Genomic DNA, 17,759 nt, shown 5'->3' with positions numbered 1-17,759 from the left:
GATAGAAATATTCAATAAAAATAAATTATCACCTCTTCTTCAGCCCGCTTCTGAAATCCCTGAAGACCTTCTTGTTAGTGGAGGTACAGATCATTGTGCCACAATTAGCTCTGTTTCCCTGTACTTGGGCAGCCAGCAAGCAGTTGAGCTGGAATATGAGGTGGGAAGCCTGGGACACCTTTTTCTACCTCATTTGAATGGCTCCAACTGGTCAGTGTCTCCTGCAAATGAAAGGCCAATGCTTTCTCTCTCGGAGAGTGGCAGAAATCCTTGGCCAAAGTAAAAGAGGTAGAGATCTTGGCCACTTAGGGTGGAAGGATAAAGAGTTTTTCTTCTTTTTACAGATTGAGGGTATGTTGCAACACAAAGGTGGTGGGTTCTAAACCCACCATGACTGTGAAATTGAATTTAATAAATTTGGTAATTTGTGGCTTAACACTGGGAAAAATAGACACAAAAACAGCTATTTTATTGTAAAAGCCAGACTGATTCACTGAAGACCTTCAGTAAAGGGAACCTGTCTGCATATGCCTCTGGTTTGGCACAATGAGGTTGATGACGAGATGGGGTAACAGAGGTGAAAAAACATAGTCATTTGATGTTTTGGTAAGGGGATTGTAGGTCTATCTTTCCCAATGGATGATCTCACAATATTATTTCTTGCCTATATATCCTATAAAAGGAGATACAAATAGTCTGTTAGTAGTCACTGCCATTTCGTTACCCCTGTGGTCCTTTTCTGGAATTGTTTGGAAATCATTTCTTGTTGGGGAAGATTATTTCTCTGTATTTTGTTTTTGCTTCATCATTCCTGATGGATGTGTTCAATTAAATTGTATGCAGTGAAAATGCTTTACATGGATAAGATATCTTTGAATTAAAATTGTGTAACTAGACTGTATTGGAAGACTGATTCCTATTGATTCATTTGACCCATCTCCCTGTGAAATTCCTTCACCAGCTGTGCAGTGGAACACCAGAATTGAGATTTTTGAAATTCACAGTACTGTGGCTTTGTGCCCTTCAGTTCCTGCAGCACAGTTCAATTAAAACCAAGGCAACAGGGACAGTTCATTGAAACATTGTCATCTCGCTCAGACAGCTCTGTTGTAAATGGAGCTGTCGGATGTGAAGCTGGCCTAGAACTTTTCATTGTATTCTCCAGATTCTACAGCAATAACTATTCAGAATGAAAACAGTGTTCTTGGAGACAGTTGCCGGGGCCATTCTTCACATTCTGGAATCTGTATTGTCTCGAATTCTTTAGTTCTTGATGGTACTGAATGCATGACAATAAAACAATTAATATTGCTGAAAAGATAAGTTTGTTCAATTCTTAGTGCAGACATGTTTCTCATGGGCATTGGCATTTTTGGTTCCCTACAACACTGGTGCAATTTTATTGTATGTTATCTTATTTATTAACTTTCCATTTTATTTGAGTTTATTTTCTGGCCTCCTTGCTATGGATTTATAATGCACGTTGTTTTTTTTCCCTTCTGCTTTCTTATGATTTAATGTGAAGTTAACACACTCCCAGTCTGTGAGAGGCTTGCTTTATCAAGTTTATTGGATGCTGTTTTGAGTGTCTACAGATATGTTGGGTTGCTGGTTTGACATTGCTGTTAAATATGTGTGGCTGTGTTGGATCCTGGTCGCTAGTTTAGTTGGACTAATGGATCCGGGTTGCACATTCGTTTTGGGATGACCTATTTGGTACCATAGACAGAGTAGATCAGCAGACAGTTCTTATGTAGAACACATTCTATTTATTTGCAAAGGAACTCAGCAGCTACACTTGTGTGCTTACAACTCAAGCCCTGCCTCTACATTACGGACTCTAACTCAAGACTACGCCTACTGACTACTGAGGTAGCCCGTGCTACTCTGCTATTGCATACTTAAGACCATGTGATCTTCCATTATAACATTCTTCTTATAGGAATATTATACATCAGATTACCACATCCCTCCCCCTTTACTGAGAAATACATTTTACAGTTACAAAGAAAATTTTTCTCAAAATATGGAATTATTTACACAGATAAATAATTTACAAATTCAGTCTTTCTGGAGGTTTCCTCATGCGTGTAGAACATCTCAGCTCCACAGCTTCCGATGCTTTGTCAGGAACCTCCTTTCCTGGTGTTGTCCAAACATCAGATTCTTTGGTGGGCACCTGCAAACCTGTTTCCTCAACTCTTGCAGGTACAGCCAATCCTTCAGATGCAGAATCACAGAATTGTAATGGCACAGAAGGAGGCCATTCAGCTCATCATGTCTGCACCGGCTCTCCAAATGAGCATTATGACTGAGTGCCATTGCCCTGCCTTTTCCCTGTACCTCAGCACATTGTTGCTATTCAAATAATCATCTAATGCCTTCTTGAATGCCCCAATTGAACCTTCCTCCACCACACTTCCAGGCAGTGCATTCCAGACCCAAACCACTCGTTGTGTGAAAAAGTTTTTTCTCACGTCACATTTGCTTCTTTTGCAAATCACTTTAAATCTGTGCCCTCTCGTTCTTGATCCTTTTATGAGCGGGAACAGCTTCTCCCTATCTATTCTGTCCAGCCCCCTCATGATTTTGAACATCTCTGTTAAATCTCCCCTTAGCCGCCTTCTCCCCAAGGAGAACAGTCCCAACCTCTCCAATCTATCTTCGTAACTGAAGTTTCTCATCCCTGGAACTATTCTTGTAAACCTCTTCTGCACTCTCTCCAATGTGTTCACATCCTTCCTATAATGTGGCACCCAGAACTGTACACAATACTCCAGCTGAGGTCTAACAAGTGTCTTAATGTAACAATGTAACCTCCTTGCTCTTGTACTCTATGCTCCTATTAATAAAGCCCAGGATACTATATGCTTTATTAGCTGCTCTCTCCACCTGTCCTGCCACCTTCAATGATCTATGCACATATACACCCAGGTCTTTCTGCTCCTGCACCCCTTTCAAAATTTCACCCCTTATTTTATATTGTCTGTCTATGTTCTTCCTACCAAAATGCATCACCTCACACTTCTCCACATTGAACTTAATCTGTCACCTACCTGCCCACACCACCTTGTCTATGTCCTTTTGAAGTTCTACACTGTCCTCCGTGCAGTTTACAACACTCCCAAGCTTTGTGTAATCCGCAAACTTTGAAATTTGTCCCCTGCACTAGATCATTAATATATATCAGAAAAAGCAAGGGTCCCAATACTGACCCCTGGGGAACTCCACTACAAATCTTTGTCCAGCCTGAAAAATATCCATTGACCATTACTCTCTGCTTCCTGTATTTCAGCCAATTTTGTATCCATGTTGCTACTGTCCCTTTTATTCCATGAGCAATAACTTCTCACAAGTCTGTTGTGTGGCACTGTCAAATGTCTTTTGAAAGTCCATGTACACCACATTGACCTTTTCTGTAACCTCTTCAAAAAAAACTCCAGCAAATTCGTTAAACACGATTTCCCCTTTAGAAATCCATGCTGGCTCTTCCTTATCAACACATATTCTTCCATGTGACTACTAATTCTATCCCGAACAATTGTTTCTAGAATCCTGCCCACCACTGAAGTTAAACTGACTGGTCTGTAATTGCTGGGCTTATCCTTACAATCTTTTCTGAACAAGGGTGTAATGTTTGCAATTTCCTAGTCCTCTGGCACCTGCCCTGAGTCTAAGGAAGACTGAAAAATTATTTCCCCTGCGATTTCTACTCTCACTTCCTTCAATATCCTTGGATGCATCTCATCCAGTCCTGGTGCCTTGTCAGCTTGAAGAACCGACAGCCTGTTCAAAATTTCCTCCTTATCAGTTTTGAACCTTCTAGTGACAGTTTCATCGTCTGTCATCATGGCCTGGGTGGCACCTACCTCCTTGGTAAAGATGGATGCAAAGTACTCATTTAATACCTCAGCCATGGCCCTTTTGTCCATATGCAAATTTCCCTTTAGGCCCCTAATCGGCTTGATTCTTTTTACCACCTTTTTACTATTTATATGCCTGTAGAAGACTTTGGGATTCCCCTTTATGTTGGCTGCCAATCTTTTCTCATAATCCCTCTTCATTTCTCTAATCTGCTTTGTCACCTCCCCTCTGAACCTTCTGTATTCCTCTTGGTTCTCAATTGCATTTTCTACCTGACACCTGTCATAAGCACACTTTTTCTTTTTAATCTTAATTTCTATCTCCTTTTTCTTCCAGGGATCTCTGGATTTGTTTACCCTACCTTTCTCTTTTGATGAAATAAAGCTCGAGTGTACCCGAACCAATTCTTTTTTCAAGGTAGCCCATTGTTCAGCTAGTTTTTCCTGCCAATCTTTCATTCCAGTCTATCTGGCTTAGCTCTGTTCCTTCCGCATCGAAGTTGGCTCTTGTCCAGTTAATTATTCTTACTCTGGATTGCCTATTGTCCTTTTCTATCATCATCCTAAATCGTACATTACAATGATCGCTGTCTCCTAAATGTTTCCCCCACTGTCACTTGATCTACTTGGCCCACCTCATTTCTAAGAACCAGGTCCAACAGTGTATCTTTTCTTGTTGGATTGGATACATACTGCTGGAGAAAATTCTCCTGAACACAATCTAGGATGTTTTGCCCTTCTCCACCCTTTACACTATCACTATCCCAGTCTACATTTGGGTAATTAAAGTCACCCATTATAACTACTCTTTAATGCTTGCATCTCTCTGTAATTTCCCTGCAGATTTGTTCTTCTACGTCCTTCTCACTAGTTTGCAGTCTATAGGCTGCACCAAGCAATGTAATTTTGTTCCTTGGCTCTAGCCAAATTGATTCCGTCCTTGAACCCTCTGGGACACCCTCTTTCTCCGCACTGCGATGCTCTCCTTAACCAATACCATCACCCCTCCTCCTTCCCTTCCTTTCCCATTTTTTCTGAACACCTTGTATCCAGGAATGTTTACACATCTGTACTCAGTTGAGTTCTTTCAACTGGAGACGTTGACGCAGTCGTGAACACTGGAGAAATCATTTCCTGAAACTTTGTTTCTCTCCTCCTTCCATGATCTATATGTCTCTGTATGACTCAGCGTTCCACTTTCTCGTAGTAAGAAAGAGGTCCAGTCACTGCCTCTTTTTCACCTGATAACCACCTGCGTCCTTCTCCAAAATTTTTCTCACATACTGTCTCTCCTATGGTAAACTTTCTGTCGTGACTATGCCAGTCATGTCCAGTTTTCTAACTTCCCTGACTCCTTTCCACCTCCCCCACCCCCCCTAAATTTGGCATTATTAAGCTTAATCTCGTTTTGAGATGGCGTTTCATCAACAGTTCCGCAGGTGTGACACCTGTTGTCGTGTGAGGGGTGGAATTTTCGTATAATGGAAAAGAAAACATGCTAGCTTGGTTGCTATGGAGTCTCCAGTTAATTTCTTCATGCCAGTTGTAAATGTTTGAACCGCTGTCTTGGCCAGTCCATTCGAGGAAGGGTGGTATGGTGAAATTTTTACATGAGCGATACTGTTGAGGCTGATAAACCGTTGAAACTCAGCTCTCATAAATGCCGTGCCGTTATCTGATATGACCACTTCTGGTAGTCTGTTGATGGCGAAACTTTGGCGTAGCTTGTCAATTGTAGCAGAAAATGTTGGCGACTTCGCCTCATATATGTCCATCCATTTCGACTGAGTATCAACAATAAGGAGAAACATTGTTCCCAGAAAAGTTCCCGCATAGTCAATATGTAATCGCACCCATGGCCTTCCTGGCCACTCCCAAGGGTGTAATGGAGCTGTTGGAGGTAACTTTTACACTTGCTGACACTGCATACAACTTCTCACTAAGCTCTCTATTTCTCCATCCATTCCAGGCCACCAAATGCCACAGAGCATGCTATGTGCACCATGTAGTTCAGTTAACAATGGCTTTCGTCCTTTTGGGGAACAATCACTTGAACTCCTCACAATAAGATACCATCCTGGTTGATTATCTCATACCTTCTGTGAAAATACGGTTTCATTTTGTCAGATTCCTGCTCTTGTGACCAACCGTGAAGAACTTGTTCTCGTACTTTGGATAAGACTGGGTCTCGACTTGCCCAATCTCTTATCTGTCTAGCACATATCGGTGATGAACCTAAGAAGTTCAATAATAAAATGAGTTCTTGAGGAACATCCTCATCGTTTTCTTTCAAAGGCAAATGATTAAGCGCATCAGCGATTGCAATCTGATTTCTAGGCCTGTGGATGAAAGTATACACATACGCTGCCAGGATCAATGCCCATCTCTGTATTTTTGCTGAGGCTATGATTGGTATAGCCTTGTCCTCCCTGAACAATCCTAGCAAAGGCTTGTGGTCAGAAACAATAGTAAAATGATGACTGTGTACATAGTGGTGAAATATCTTGACAACTAAGATGATTGACGAGCCTTCACTTTCCATTTGTGAGTATCCCTTTTCTGCTGTGTTGAGCTTTCTTGATACATATCCAATAGGACGTTCTGAACCATTGTCCATTCGATGGGAGAGCACTGCTCCCACTCCATAGCGTCACATGTCAAAACTAACTCTTTTCTTTGGTCAAAATGTACTAATAGGGTGGATGAGTGCAACAGTTGTTTCACCTTTGTGAAAGCTTCTTTCTGTGGTGTTTGCCAAAACCAATGTTGGTTTTTCTTGAGTAAGTAATACAGGAGTGCCAGTTCTGTCAACAAATTAGTCAAGAAGTGTCCATAGTAATTGATCACCTCCAAGAATGATTTGAGTTCGGAGGTGCCCTTTGGCGCTGGTGCCTTTCTAATGGCTCTCACCTTTCCCTCAACTGGGTGGGGGCTCTGTGAATCTACCCTGTGACCTAAATAAATTATCTCTTTCGCTTGGAATGTGCACTTTTCTTTTTTTTAAGTGCACTGTTAGAAACGTTTCAAAATGTCTTCCAAGTTAGCCAAAAGTTCCTTTTCAGTCAGCCCTGTCACCAGAACGTCATCTAAATAATCTACAACGTGAGGCAATCTCTGCAGTAAACTTTCCATTGTTCTCTGGAATATGACGCAAACTTTTGGTACGCCAAAAGGCAAACGGGTATATAGGTACCACCCTTTGTGTGTATTAATTGTGACAAATTTCTCGAGGCCTTCTCTAACTCCAATTGTTAATAAACACGACTCATTTCAAGCTTCGTGTAGGCAGTTCCATCTGCCAGCTTAGCATTCAGGTCTTCAATTTTTGGTATAGGGTATCAGCCCAACTTAGCCACTTTATTAACAGTCAATTTGTAGTCTTCATAAATTCAAACACCAAGGTCGGGAACTATTGGTGCTGCCCATTCTGGGAACTGCACAGGTTGTATAACTCCCAGTTTCTCTAGTCCGTCCAATTCGGCATCTACCTTTTCCCGCATTGCATTGGGGGGTAGTGTCTGCATCCATATGAATTTTAGCTTGTGTTGCCTGGATCTTTCCGAGTTCATCTTGGAAAACTGAGGTGTATTTTTGTAGTAGCTCAGGTAGCCCATTAAATCTCAGCCCAATTCAATTTAAATACTTTCAGCCAGTTTCGTCAAAGGAGACTTGGCTTCTCACCTGCTACCACCATCAAGGGTAATTTAACTGATTGACTTCCGTACTGTACAGTAACCATGCTTATGTCTTTGATTTTGATGTCTTCTCCTGTGTAAGTTTTCAATTTGGCATCTGTTTCTTCCAAATTTAATTTACATTCCCCATAATTCAGGTATGTGAAGGTATGCTCACCTATTACCGTAGTGAAAGCTCCTGCGTCCACCTCCATTCTGATAGATCTATCATTCACCCTCCCTGTTACACAGATTGGTTCTGTTCTTCCTACCTTTAAATTATACAATGAATAAGTATCTGAAACTGTTACTTCAGGCTCTTCTACATTATGGATCTCACAGGGTTTTTTCTTTTGAACTTCCATTGATTACAAGGTTGTCGACTTCCACCTCTGTTACCATTATTCCATGTTTTCGCTGCCACTTCATTTCTTTGTATTTGTCTGCAAGCAGTGGCTGCTTTCCGCTTCTCATCAGAGCTGTGCATTTTCGCGGCCTTTTTGGCTGGGGCTCCCTGCCCAACATGGAGGACGGTGCCATTTTGCTCGCTCTCTATGGCTTTTGAGTCCCTCATTGTGCTTTCCATGGCCAGTGTTATTTCTAGCTCCTGAAAATCCAAATTTGTTTCTGACAGTAATCTCTTCTGAATCATATCTTCATCTATACTGCACACCAAATGATCTCTAAGCATATCATTTATAGGAGAACCAAACTTGCAATATTCTGTTAACTGTTTCAGACTTGCCACATAACAAGCAACCGTCTCCCCTGGGGCTCTTTCCTTGAGTTAAATTTGAACCGTTGCATCATTACCGAGGGCTTGGGCTGGTAATGACTCTTCACAAGCTTCACTAAGTGACCACAACTTTTTGTATCCGGGGTACTGAGAGCCATTAAACTTCGAATCAATCCATAGGTCTTACTCCACATGTGGATAAGAGGATCGCTCACCTCTTCTCCTCCCCTGCAATGTTGTTAGCTTGGAAAAAGAACGCTAGGCGTTCAACATAATGAGACCAATTGTCCGCGGTTGGGTCGAAAATATCAACTCTTCCAAGCTGTGGCATGCCTCGAGGGGATTGCTTCGACAGTTAAGACAGAAATTCTACTTACAATTACCATGTGAGGTATGGCCCGATTTCAATTCACTTGACTTCCTTCCTCGCCTTTTGCTTTTTTTCTTCTCCTCCCTTTATTTTTCTTGCTTTATCCTCATCACCAGTTTGTTGGATCCTGGTCACTAGTTTAGTTGGACTAATAGATCTGGGTTACATGTTTGTTTCGGGATGGCTGAGTTGGTACCATAGACAGAGTAGATCAGCAGACAGTTCTTATGTAGAACGCATTCTATTTATTTACATAGGAACTCAGCAGTTACACTTGTGTGCTTACAACTCAAAGCCTGTCTCTAAATTACAGACTCTAACTCTAGACTACTCCTACTGACTACTGAGGTAGCCCCTGCTTTTGGATACTAAGATCATGTGATCTTCCATTCTCACATTTTTCTTAAGGTATATTACACATCAGATTACCACAGACTGGTTGCGCTGATTTTCTTTTGTTGTGCTGGTCCCTAGTTTGTCACCTTTTCCCTTGAAGATGACAATTTATTTTGAAGGATTGGTCCTATAGGTGCTGGAAGCTTTCTGATCTGCATTAGCATTCTTCATATTTGGGCTCAAATAGCAAGTGCCAACAGACTGGCATTGTAGCCAAACCGGACATTCTTCTCATTGATATCCACACTTGCACTTTCCACCATCTGTTACTGGAGTAAGTTTAAAAACCAGACTGACTCTTCCATGCTTTTACAGACATTATCTACCACTTCCCCAAACCTGAGGACACTTATCCGAACTGTTGTGTCCCTACCCTTGACGCAATTGAGCTAAGCCAGCATGGAACAGAGAGTGTACCTGCGTGTCTCTTGGTCTACATAGCTCAGCACCAAATGATACATTTACCCAATGGCTAATCCAGTGATATGGGACCTTTAGAACACAAAAAAGAAAAACTGCTGGAAACCTGAAATACAAACAGAAAATACTGGGAATACTCCATTGGTCAGGCAACAGCAAGGGAGAGAAAAACAGTTATGTTTCAGGTCCGTGACCTTTCATCGGAGTGGGACCTTAGTGTGCCACTAGTCCTGAAATGCATTTCTTTCTAATATTCATTTCATCATTATGACTGCCTTGGAAACATCACTTGTCCCTGCCTTTCCCTCTTCCTCACTATGGCTATCACTTTATCATCTTGATGTTTGAATTCTTTAATGCTTTAAGTCATCCTCCCCACTTCCACTCTGCATAAGTTTTAATTCATGTATTTTGTCACTGCTCATGAACTAGACTAGCCATGTAAACACTGTGGCTATAAGAACAGGTCAGAGGTTAGGAAGTAGCTCACCTCCTGACTCCCCAAAGCCTGTCCATCATCTACAAGGCACAAGTCAGGAGTGTGATGGAATACTTTCCACTTGCCTGGATGAGTGCAGCTCCAACAACACTCACGAAGCTTGACACCATCCAGGAAAAAGCAGCCCACTTGATTGGCACCCCATCCACAAACATTCACTCCCTTCACCACTGACGCACAGTGGCAGCAGTGTGTACCATCTACAAGATGCGTTGCAGGAACTCACCAAGGCTCCTTAGATGGAGATAGGAACACCACCACTTGGAAGTTCCCCTCCATGCCACTCATTATCCTGACTTGGAAATATATCGCCATTCCTTCATTGTCACTGGGTCAAAATCCTGGAACCCCCCTCCCCAACAGCACTGTGGGTGTATCCATACCACATGGACTGCAGCGGTTCAAGAAGACAGCTCACCACCACCTTCTCATGGACAGTTAGGGCTGGGAAATAAATGCTTGCCTAGTCAGCGATGCCTACAACCCATGAATGGAGAAAAAAATATATTGTTGCTTGCTGAAAATCCTCTAATTCCATTATCCAAGCCGGGTATCATCGACTCCCTGTACACATTCAAATGAGTTTCAAGATCCTTATTCTATGGTCTCTGCTATCCCTCTGGTGTCTCTGCAGTCTTGTGTTCTGACTTGCCTACTATTCTGACAGTGATCAATTCCCCTCTCTGCTCTTCACACCGCCATGGACAGGAATGTGCTTTTCTTTCTGTTACTGTCCCCATCCTGCTCTATCATGCTGTCCTCAAATCCTTCCAGCTTTACAATCTCCCTACTGATTTCAAAAGCCTTTTTTTAAAAATATATATTTTTATCCCTCTTTATATTAGCTCTTTCAACCCTGCCCCCAATTTTGTTACTTTCCTCCTGCCCAATGTCAGTGTAGGCTTTGTATTATTGACAGTGATGTTAACCTACCCTAGGGGTTTTGAACTGTAAAATACACTTGTAAAACGCTATGTGACACTTCTTCAGCTCTAACTTTCCAAGAAGTGCCCTTTGAAGTATTGCAGTCCAAACAGATTTCTTTTCAAAAACATAAGACGGAATGAGAGTGGCCAATCTTTTCTTTAAAATCTTCCTTGTATGGTTTTGTATGAAAGTTCCTATTTTTACACTCCCTTCACATGTGTCTGCATAAGTACACGCACGCAGTCTTGTGCAGTTGTGCATTTTTACTCACCTCCCAGGTTTTAACCCCTTGGTTGCTGGTTTATGATTCTCATTTAACTAATATTGAACTGTGGTCAGTGCTCTGGAAGTGGAAGCTAGATGTCCCTAAAATAGTTTTCAACTGCAAACAACCTTTATTTTCCCATGATGACTTTGGGCCGTTCAACTGTCACAGTTAGTGATTTGTGAGGACTCTTCAAAAACACTAAGATAGAAGGAGAAAATTTACAGTACTTCACCTGGAAAAGATAATTCCTGATTCCGACATAATTTTTAATTGCCATCAAATGCTGTATGTATTATCTTGAATTATTACTAAACAGATGTGCAAAACTTCTGTTCCTTTTGCAGGAGTTTGCCGCACTAACAAAGGAATTGAATGCCTGCAGGGAACAACTTTTGGAGAAAGAGGAGGAGATCTCTGAACTGAAAGCAGAGAGGAACAATACCAGAGTGAGTAAGACCAATCAATCCCATTTTACGAGATAAATTAAAGGGATAACGGTTATGAGACTCAACTGAGAAAGACATTGGTAGCTGTTTCAAACAAGTCTGTATAGAGAGAACACCAGTATAGATCAGTGGATCTTAAATCTCTAATATGTATATGGCTGATTGTCAAAAAATACATTTTATTACGGGTGAGTGAAGGTATTTTTCCGCTTCCCCTACTGTGATTCGGATCTTTAGGAGTTGAATAGGGGAAGGACATTAAATGCATGTCCCATGGATTTTTCCTTCTTACCCAGTATGCAAGTTTCTGAATTGCATTCAGTAGTTCCCAGAATAGTTGAGATCAGGCATTTGGTGAGTGATGATGTTGAGTTGGTGCTCTGCAGCTCTGCGACGCAGTCTAGCTTGTCCTCTAAACATTCCACCATCTCCCCCCTCTGTATTGCTGATGGCACTGTCTCATGTTGTGGTAAAGATCTCTGTAGATGCCAGTAACCCGCCACGTTTTCTCCAAGTGATTGTTGTTGATGTGCAAGTCCACAAGTTACTTGACTTGGGTGAGAAATTTATCACAGCCAATCTCAACGCTGTCTTCATTCAGTATTGTATCTTCCAGCAGGCTTAGGATACTTGTTAAGACATTTGTGTTTTCCCATCTGGCCATTAATGACTCCCAAGCTTGATCAGCTGCTTTAATATAGACTGAAGATTAAACTTCAAAGCTTCCTAATTTACGTGGTTCAGTATCACTCGGAGCAGTTAATTTATCAAGTGACCCCCTTGGATAAAAGGCAATGATGTAAATATGGTGGGAATGTCATGAAAATATAATAATTATCATAATGTTATGAATTATTGTAAAGATAGGTTAATAGTGGGGTTTGGATAGTTTCTCTGTGTGTGGGATTTAATTGCATTGGAGACAGTTGGTCAGCAGGCTTTGAGTCATCAATAAAGAAGCTAGGTTTGAAATGCTAAATACATAAACATGTATGAAGTTTTAGAATGTGAGGTGTGAGGAAAATTTGCATTTATAGATAAATTAGGGTAGTTTGAATTTCAAAGAGATGGTAGGATGTTACACCTAGCCAGAAGAATATAAGCCAAACAGTGTCTTTATTTTTCCCAAAGGTTACTGATAATATGAACACTATGAAAGATTTATATTATAAGAAAGGTAAAGTTCCAAAGACAAATGTGAAAAGCCTCCAGCCTCTGTGTATCAAGTTGCTGTCTACAGGAACCAAAGTTGAGAAAACTCACTTTGAATTCCACTGTCCAGGGTATTGTGTTGCTTTTCCTGGGTCTGTTTAAATCTATTTGTTTTAATGGGGGTGTAACTGGAAGCCAGATTAATTAGGGGTTTTGGAAGTTATTATAGTTGTAATTTGTAGATTTATGTATATGCTTGAAATCTTTTCTTTTGTTAATAAATGTTTAATTTAGTTTTTTAAAAACCTCTGACGTCGTGGTAATCTTATTACTTCTGAATTCAAAGCATGCATCTCGAAATAAATACAAATTGCAAAACAGTTGTGACCACATGACCAAGTTTCCCTCATGGATTTGATCTGCCTGGCACACATCATCTGCCACGTCATAACGGAACTAACTGGGCCAAACAGCCTTTTTCTCTGCTGTATAGTCTATGTACTTTTAGTTAAATGCTTTGGAAAAGTTTGTATTCAGGCATGATCTGACTCTGGCAGGTAAATTGGAGACGTGTCAGGTGACCTTTCAAATCTAGCTATTAAGGTTCTTTCCAGGCAAATAGCCTAAACATGTTGGCTTACAAACAAACACTTCTTTCTTGATCTCCAATACAACATCAGTGATGACTCTGAAGATCAAAGAGTATCTATTTGTTCCTCCATATGCTCAGATTTTATGCAACACAGCAGCTGAGCACTCCCATTTAATTGTCTGCTCTAACTTTTGACACCAGCTCACTTAAACTGTGTCTAATGTACTGCTAAAAGTCTTTACCTTGTGGCATCTTCCAGTATATTCGTTTAATTTATTCTCCCAGTTTTTTATCCATTGCTTTCAAATCAGAGTTTCTGAATTCAATTGCAATTATTGTATTATCATTTTTTTCTGACCCATGACATGATGTTGAATTTATTCACAGTTTGATAGCTGAGACTCTGATGGTCCTTATCTTCTCATTTTCTCTACCTTGGGCCTATTACTAAGCAGTGAATCATGTATACTTGCTTCCAAAAAATAAAAGAACAAACTGCAACTGCTTAAAATCAAAGTCAAAAACAGAAAATTCTGGAAATGCACAAAGTCCAGTAATAATTTTTTTATAAGTAAATGACCAGTTAGTTTTTAAGTGTAAGACCCTTTCTGAGCCTGAAAGATGATTAAAACCCTTTGTGGAGTGGAAGAGAAAAAAGGACCAGGCTGGGGCAAGAAAACATTGAATCACAGAGAAGAGGTTAATGAATGAAATAACAGAAACCTACTGAGTGGTATAAAAAGCTACTTGATAGAGAAGACTTGCATTTATATAATGCCTTTCATAACCTCAGGGCCTCCCATAGCGGTTTACTACCAATTAAATGAAGTACTTTTGAAGGGTAATCGCTGCTGTAATGAATAGGGAAATGAAGCAGCCAGATTGAGCACAGCAATTCCCATAAACAGCAAGAAATAATGACCAAATAATGTATTTTAACAATGTTGGTTGAGGGATAAATATTGACCAGGACACCGAGGAGGACTCCCCTGCTCCTCCAAGGTATGGTGCCATGTGATCTTTTACTTCCACCAGGGCCTCACTTTGACATCCCAGCTGGAAAACGGCACCTCAGCCAATGCAGCATTCCCTGATTACTGCGCTGGAGTATAAGCCTAGATTCTGTGTTCAAGTCCTTTGGAGTGGGACAGCATAAGAGTTTATTTTGTTTGCCAAAGAATGCTGGTAAATAGCAGAGGCAAGAACGCTGCCACTGAGCCACAACTAAAGAGCAGAAGCATCTGTAAAGAAGCAAGCTTGGTGAAAAGTGTAGCACAAATTCATAGAGGAAAAATAGTAAGAAAATGAAAGGAAAAGGAAAATTAAGGAAAGAAACACTTTTGCAAGGCTGGCTGATCTGTTGCAGATTTCTTTAATTTTTATACTCCTGCCTCTCTTTAAAATAAATTCTGCATCACCTTGTTGAGCTTTACTGTACTTTTAAACATAATTTTATATAAATATATACACTTTCTGTAGTTTGCTAAACCATTCCAATTAATCTTAATCCATTGATGAAAACTTCACCAAAGAAATCACCAAGGAAGGGGGAAGGACAGTTAGTTTTTTCTGTCTTCTATCCAAATTGTCATATTTTACTCAATCTAAGATAACTCAACTCTTTGATTGCCGTCGAATTCTTAGACAAAAGTAGCTAAAAGATCTACATAATCTCACCTTTTCCTTTTACAATCTTCGTCTGCTATTGCATAAAACTTCATTTCACTCCCCAGCTTTAATTATGCCTTCATTCAGCCAGCTATACTCCGCTTCATATTCCAACTGCCACTTTCAGCTTCCAGTACTAAATTTCTTATAATTCATTAATTAGTATAATTATTAACTAGTAGACCCAACTTCATTCATTATATTCATCTTTTTCCACGATGGCCAGGGTTTTTTTTTAGCAAAGCCCTTTGATTTATTAAAGCCTCCCCTTCCTTATTCTGACTGCTTATCTCCTCCAGCTCCTACATACTTATGTGTTCCATTCCTGAAAAAAAAGCTTTTATTTTTAGCCATTTAAAATTTTTATGTTCATTTTCCTTCTCTCTCCAGCTCGCCCCAGGCCAATTCCCAGTCCAAAGAGGAGGCCTGCTACCATCTGCTGTGCTTTGGGCCTTATTATTTCTGACTGCTGCTGGATGTGTTAGACTAATTTAACAGTGAATCGATCTCCATTTTTCTTTCCGTCTCCACTTCTCTTCCCCACCCCCCTCACCTGGATTTTGGTGAGGACTTTTTACTCGGATGGGAGCCAGCTTAAATCACATGCTATATAGAGTCAGCCATGGGCACAAATCCTGCCATTCTCTAAGAAAATGTATTGAAACATTTGTATATTGTAACATGACTCTGTTGAACCCACCTCAATTCTCAGTTTCACCCGTTTCAATTTCACCCATTTCAACTACCATTTAATTACCCTTTAACTAACGATTAAAGCCAGCTCCTTCACTCTACCTTTCATCATCTCTTGTCAGCAATGATATCAAACTGGATATTAATGCCATAGAGCCACAGAGTCATAGGCTGTTCTTTTACTATTTACCAGCCTTCTTTGCCAAACAAAATAAATTCTTATGCAGTGTTCATAATCTGATTCATAACGATGTATTTCATATTATTGAGAGCTGGATGATACTGTATGTAAGAGGTATTAAACTGAAATCAGGCAGAAAGTCAAAACGTGGTTAGGATTAAAAGAGAAAAAGCAATTGCGAGAAAGTTTAATCTGTTTATTTGTCTGTGTGGGTAAAATGTATACTGGAATGGATCCAGAGAGTGGCTTTCCTCCAGCTTTCTGCCATTCAATCTTTATCTTTTCCATCTCAGTAACTCTGTATTGTCTCTGGACACTCTCTCTCTCTCTCTCTCTCTCTCTCTCTCTCTCTCTCCCCCTCTCACCCCCCTCTCTCTCTCTCTTTCTGCTTGCTTCTTGCTCCCTCTCCCACATTCCCTCCCTCTCTCTGTTTGCTTCTCACTCTCTCTGCCTGCCCCTCCCTCCCTCTCTCTCTGCCTCCCTCCTGCACCCTCCCTCCCCCTCCCCATCCCCCCTCGCCCTCCCTCCCCCTCCCTCCCCCTCCCTCCCCCTCCCTCCCCCTCCCTCACCCTCCCTCCCTCTCCCTCTGCTTCCCTTCCTCCCCCTCCCACGCTCCCTCTCCCTTGCCCCCTCCGTCTCCCACGCCCCCCTCCTCGCCCTCCCCTCCCTCGCCCTCCCTCCCTCGCCCTCCCCTCCCACGCCCTCCCCTCCCTCGCCCTCCCCTCCCTCGCCCTCCCCTCCCTCACCCTCCCTCCCTCGCCTCCCCTCCCTCGCCCTCCCCTCCCTCGCCCTCCCCTCCCTCGCCCTCCCCTCCCTCGCCCTCCCCTCCCTCGCCCTCCCCTCCCTCGCCCTCCCTCCCTCGCCCTCGCCCTCCCCTCCCTTGCCCTCTCCCCTCCCTCCTCCTGCCTGCCCCTCCCCCTGCCTGCCCCTCCCTCCCTCTGCCTGACCCTCCCTCCCTCACTCCCTCCACCTGCCACTCCCTCCCTCCCTCCATCGCTCCGCCAGCCCCTCCATCGCTCCGCCAGCCCCTCCCTCCCTCTGCCTGCCCCTCCCTCCCTCCCTCCCCCTCTCATTCGCTCCCTCTCTCTCCCCCTCCCCCTATGCCTGCCCCTCTCTCCCTCCTGCCCCTCTCTCCCTCCCTCCATTCCTCCCTCCCTCCCCACACTCCATCCGCCTGCTCCTCCCTGCCCTCCCTCATCATTCTGCCTGCCCCACTCCCTCCCTCCACCTGCCCTTCCCTCCGCCTGCCCCTCCCACCTTCCCTCCCTCTGCCTGCCCCTCCCTCCCTCCCTCCCTCTGCCTGCCCCTCCCTCCCTCCCTCCCTCCCTCTGCCTGCCCCTCCCGCCCGCCCTCCCTCCCTTCCACTGCCCCTCACGCCCGCCCTCCCTCCCTTCCTTCCCCTGCCCCTCACGCCCGCCCTCCCTCCCTTCCCCTGCCTCTCACGCCCGCCCGCCCTCCCTCCCTTCCCCTGCCCCTCCCACCCGCCCTCCCACCCTCCACCTGCCCCTCCCGCCCACCCTTCGCCTGGCCCGCCTCCGCCTGCCGCTCCTACCCACCCTCCGCCCGCCCTCCCTCCCTCCGCCTGCCCCACCTCCGCCTGCCCCACCTCCGCCTGCCCCACCTCCGCCTGCCCCACCTCCGCCTGCCCCACCTCCGCCTGCCCCACCTCCGCCTGCCCCACCTCCGCCTGCCCCACCTCCGCCTGCCCCCGCCTCCGCCTGCCCCCGCCTCCGCCTGCCCCCGCCTCCGCCTGCCCCCCCTCCGCCTGCCCCCCCCTCCGCCTGCCCCTCCCTCCGCCTGCCCCTCCCTCCGCCTGCCCCTCCCTCCGCGCCCCCTCTCGCCTGCCCCTCCCTCCGCCTGCCCCTCCCTCCGCC

At 43.5% G+C, this 17,759-nt stretch overlaps 1 protein-coding gene across 1 annotated transcript in view; it reads left to right on the top strand.

Moving 5' to 3' along the window:
• ppfia4 (PTPRF interacting protein alpha 4) overlaps positions 1-17,759 on the top strand; it is a 585,677-nt gene that overhangs the window by 403,308 nt on the left and 164,610 nt on the right. The window contains exon 2 of the mRNA XM_078546714.1: positions 11,498-11,599. Within this exon, the coding sequence (XP_078402840.1) occupies positions 11,498-11,599 (102 nt within the window). The remainder of the gene's footprint in view (positions 1-11,497; positions 11,600-17,759) is intronic.

Source organism: Cetorhinus maximus, chromosome 8 (genome assembly GCF_964194155.1).
Source record: "Cetorhinus maximus chromosome 8, sCetMax3.hap1.1, whole genome shotgun sequence".
Lineage (NCBI taxonomy): Eukaryota > Metazoa > Chordata > Chondrichthyes > Lamniformes > Cetorhinidae > Cetorhinus > Cetorhinus maximus.
Note: the sequence above shows the minus strand (reverse complement) of the source record. Positions and strands in the feature narration are given on the sequence as shown.